Source organism: Galeopterus variegatus, unplaced genomic scaffold (genome assembly GCF_000696425.1).
Source record: "Galeopterus variegatus unplaced genomic scaffold, G_variegatus-3.0.2 Scaffold2221, whole genome shotgun sequence".
Taxonomy (NCBI): Eukaryota; Metazoa; Chordata; class Mammalia; order Dermoptera; family Cynocephalidae; genus Galeopterus; species Galeopterus variegatus.
Genome location: NW_007728332.1, coordinates 217,365 through 219,013, shown reverse-complemented (window position 1 = coordinate 219,013; position 1,649 = coordinate 217,365). Strand labels below are relative to the sequence as shown.

The following is a 1,649-nucleotide window of genomic DNA, read 5'->3' as shown; positions in this document are numbered from 1 at the left end:
CTTACTGTCTGAGTTACTTTAGATATCATCAGCATCTGTGAACCAATTTTAAATTTTGTGACAATTGTAGTAAGATTCAAGTGATTTACATATTCATTCAACAGTTGTTTAATGAGTACCCAGCATGTGGGAAGCATTCTACACTGAGGGGATGAGATGAATTAGGTACACAACTCCCCATGCTCTTCAGGAAGACACATAGGAATAGGATGGGCAGGAAATAGGGTAGCTTTCCAGAAGCAGAGAGGTGAGTGGAGGCATGGAGGAACTGAGCACCGATCTGTAGCAGACCAAAGACAGTGGAGAGGTGATTTACAGCAAAAAGAGAGTGTTGTAGGCACAGGCATGGTGGAAATGCTCGGGCTTTGTTGGCAGGGGCCAGTGTGGAGTAGACAGATCGGCTGATGGAGGAAAAGCCGAAAAGTGAGGTTCAAGACCAGGCTATCTGCACTTGGGCTCAGGCCCTCATCTTCAGATGAGGTGCCTAGGGTGGTCCCAAATCCAGTGACCGATGTCCTTATAAGGAGAAAGGAGGATACACAGAGGTATATACAGGGGAGAATGCTGTGCAGCGATGGAAGCAGAGATGGGACTGATGCAGCTGCAAGCCAAGGAATGCTGGGAGCCATCAGAAGCTTGGAAGAGGGAAGGAATAATTCTTCCCTGGAGCCACCAGAGAGAGTGTGGCTCTGCCGACACCTGGATATTGGACTTTTAGCCTCCAGAACTGTGAGAGAATAAATTTCTGCTTTTTTAAGCCATGGAGTTTGTGGTAATTTGTTACGGCAGCCCCAGGAAACTAATACAACCCTTTGCTCCAATTTACCAATTGGTTATTTGTGTCTCTGTTTTTCTCTTTCTCCCACCTTCCTTCTCTCCCTCCCTCTCTCTCTCTGGCTGTGTGAGTGTAATTTTTTTCTGTGGATTTTAAAGTAATCAGGAGACGTAGTGCACCTTTACTCTAAATATATTTCCTAGAATAAATACATTCTCTTATATAAGCATAGGATAATTATAAAAAAAGGAAATTTAAAATTGACATGCTACTGTTCTCTAGTCAACAGTTTATATTCACATTCTGTCAATTTCCCAGTAATGTCCTGTTTTCCCTGGTTCAGAATCCAATCCAGGATTATACATTTTATTTACTTTTCATGCTTCTTTAGTTTTCTGTTAATCCGGAACAGTTCCTCAGACTTTGTGTTTCTTGACCTTCTTATTTTTGAGATATACAGGCCTGTTATTTAGGGCTCGTGTGATGTTTTTTCCTGTTTAAATTCAGATTATGCATTTTGGGTAGGAAGACCAGAGAAGTTGTCTTGTGTTCTTCTCATGTATCATATCAGGAGGAGGTGCTTCATGTTGGTTTATGCCAACACTGATCACTTGGTTAAGGTGGTGTTTGCCAGGTTTCTCCTCTTACTATTTTCTTTGGAATTAATAAGTAACTTGTGAGGAGATGCTTTGTGACTATGTAAATATTCTCTTCTTCATCACACTTTCACCTACTAATTTTAGCATCCATTGATGATTTTCTTTTTTTTTTTCCTTTTTGTCTTTTCTCGTGACTGGCAACGGATCGCAACCCTCAGTGTCGCACCCGTACCGGACCGGGACCGGCAACGGGATCGCAACCCTCGGTGTTGCGC

The 1,649-nt window shown here is 42.4% G+C and overlaps 1 protein-coding gene across 1 annotated transcript in view; it reads left to right on the top strand.

The window, feature by feature from the left end:
* Positions 1 to 561: 561 nt before the first annotated feature.
* LOC103597156 (DNA repair-scaffolding protein-like) overlaps positions 562 to 1,649 on the top strand; it is a 138,187-nt gene continuing 137,099 nt past the window's right edge. The window contains exon 1 of the mRNA XM_008580954.1: positions 562 to 729. Coding sequence (XP_008579176.1) covers positions 562 to 729 — 168 coding nt within the window. The remainder of the gene's footprint in view (positions 730 to 1,649) is intronic.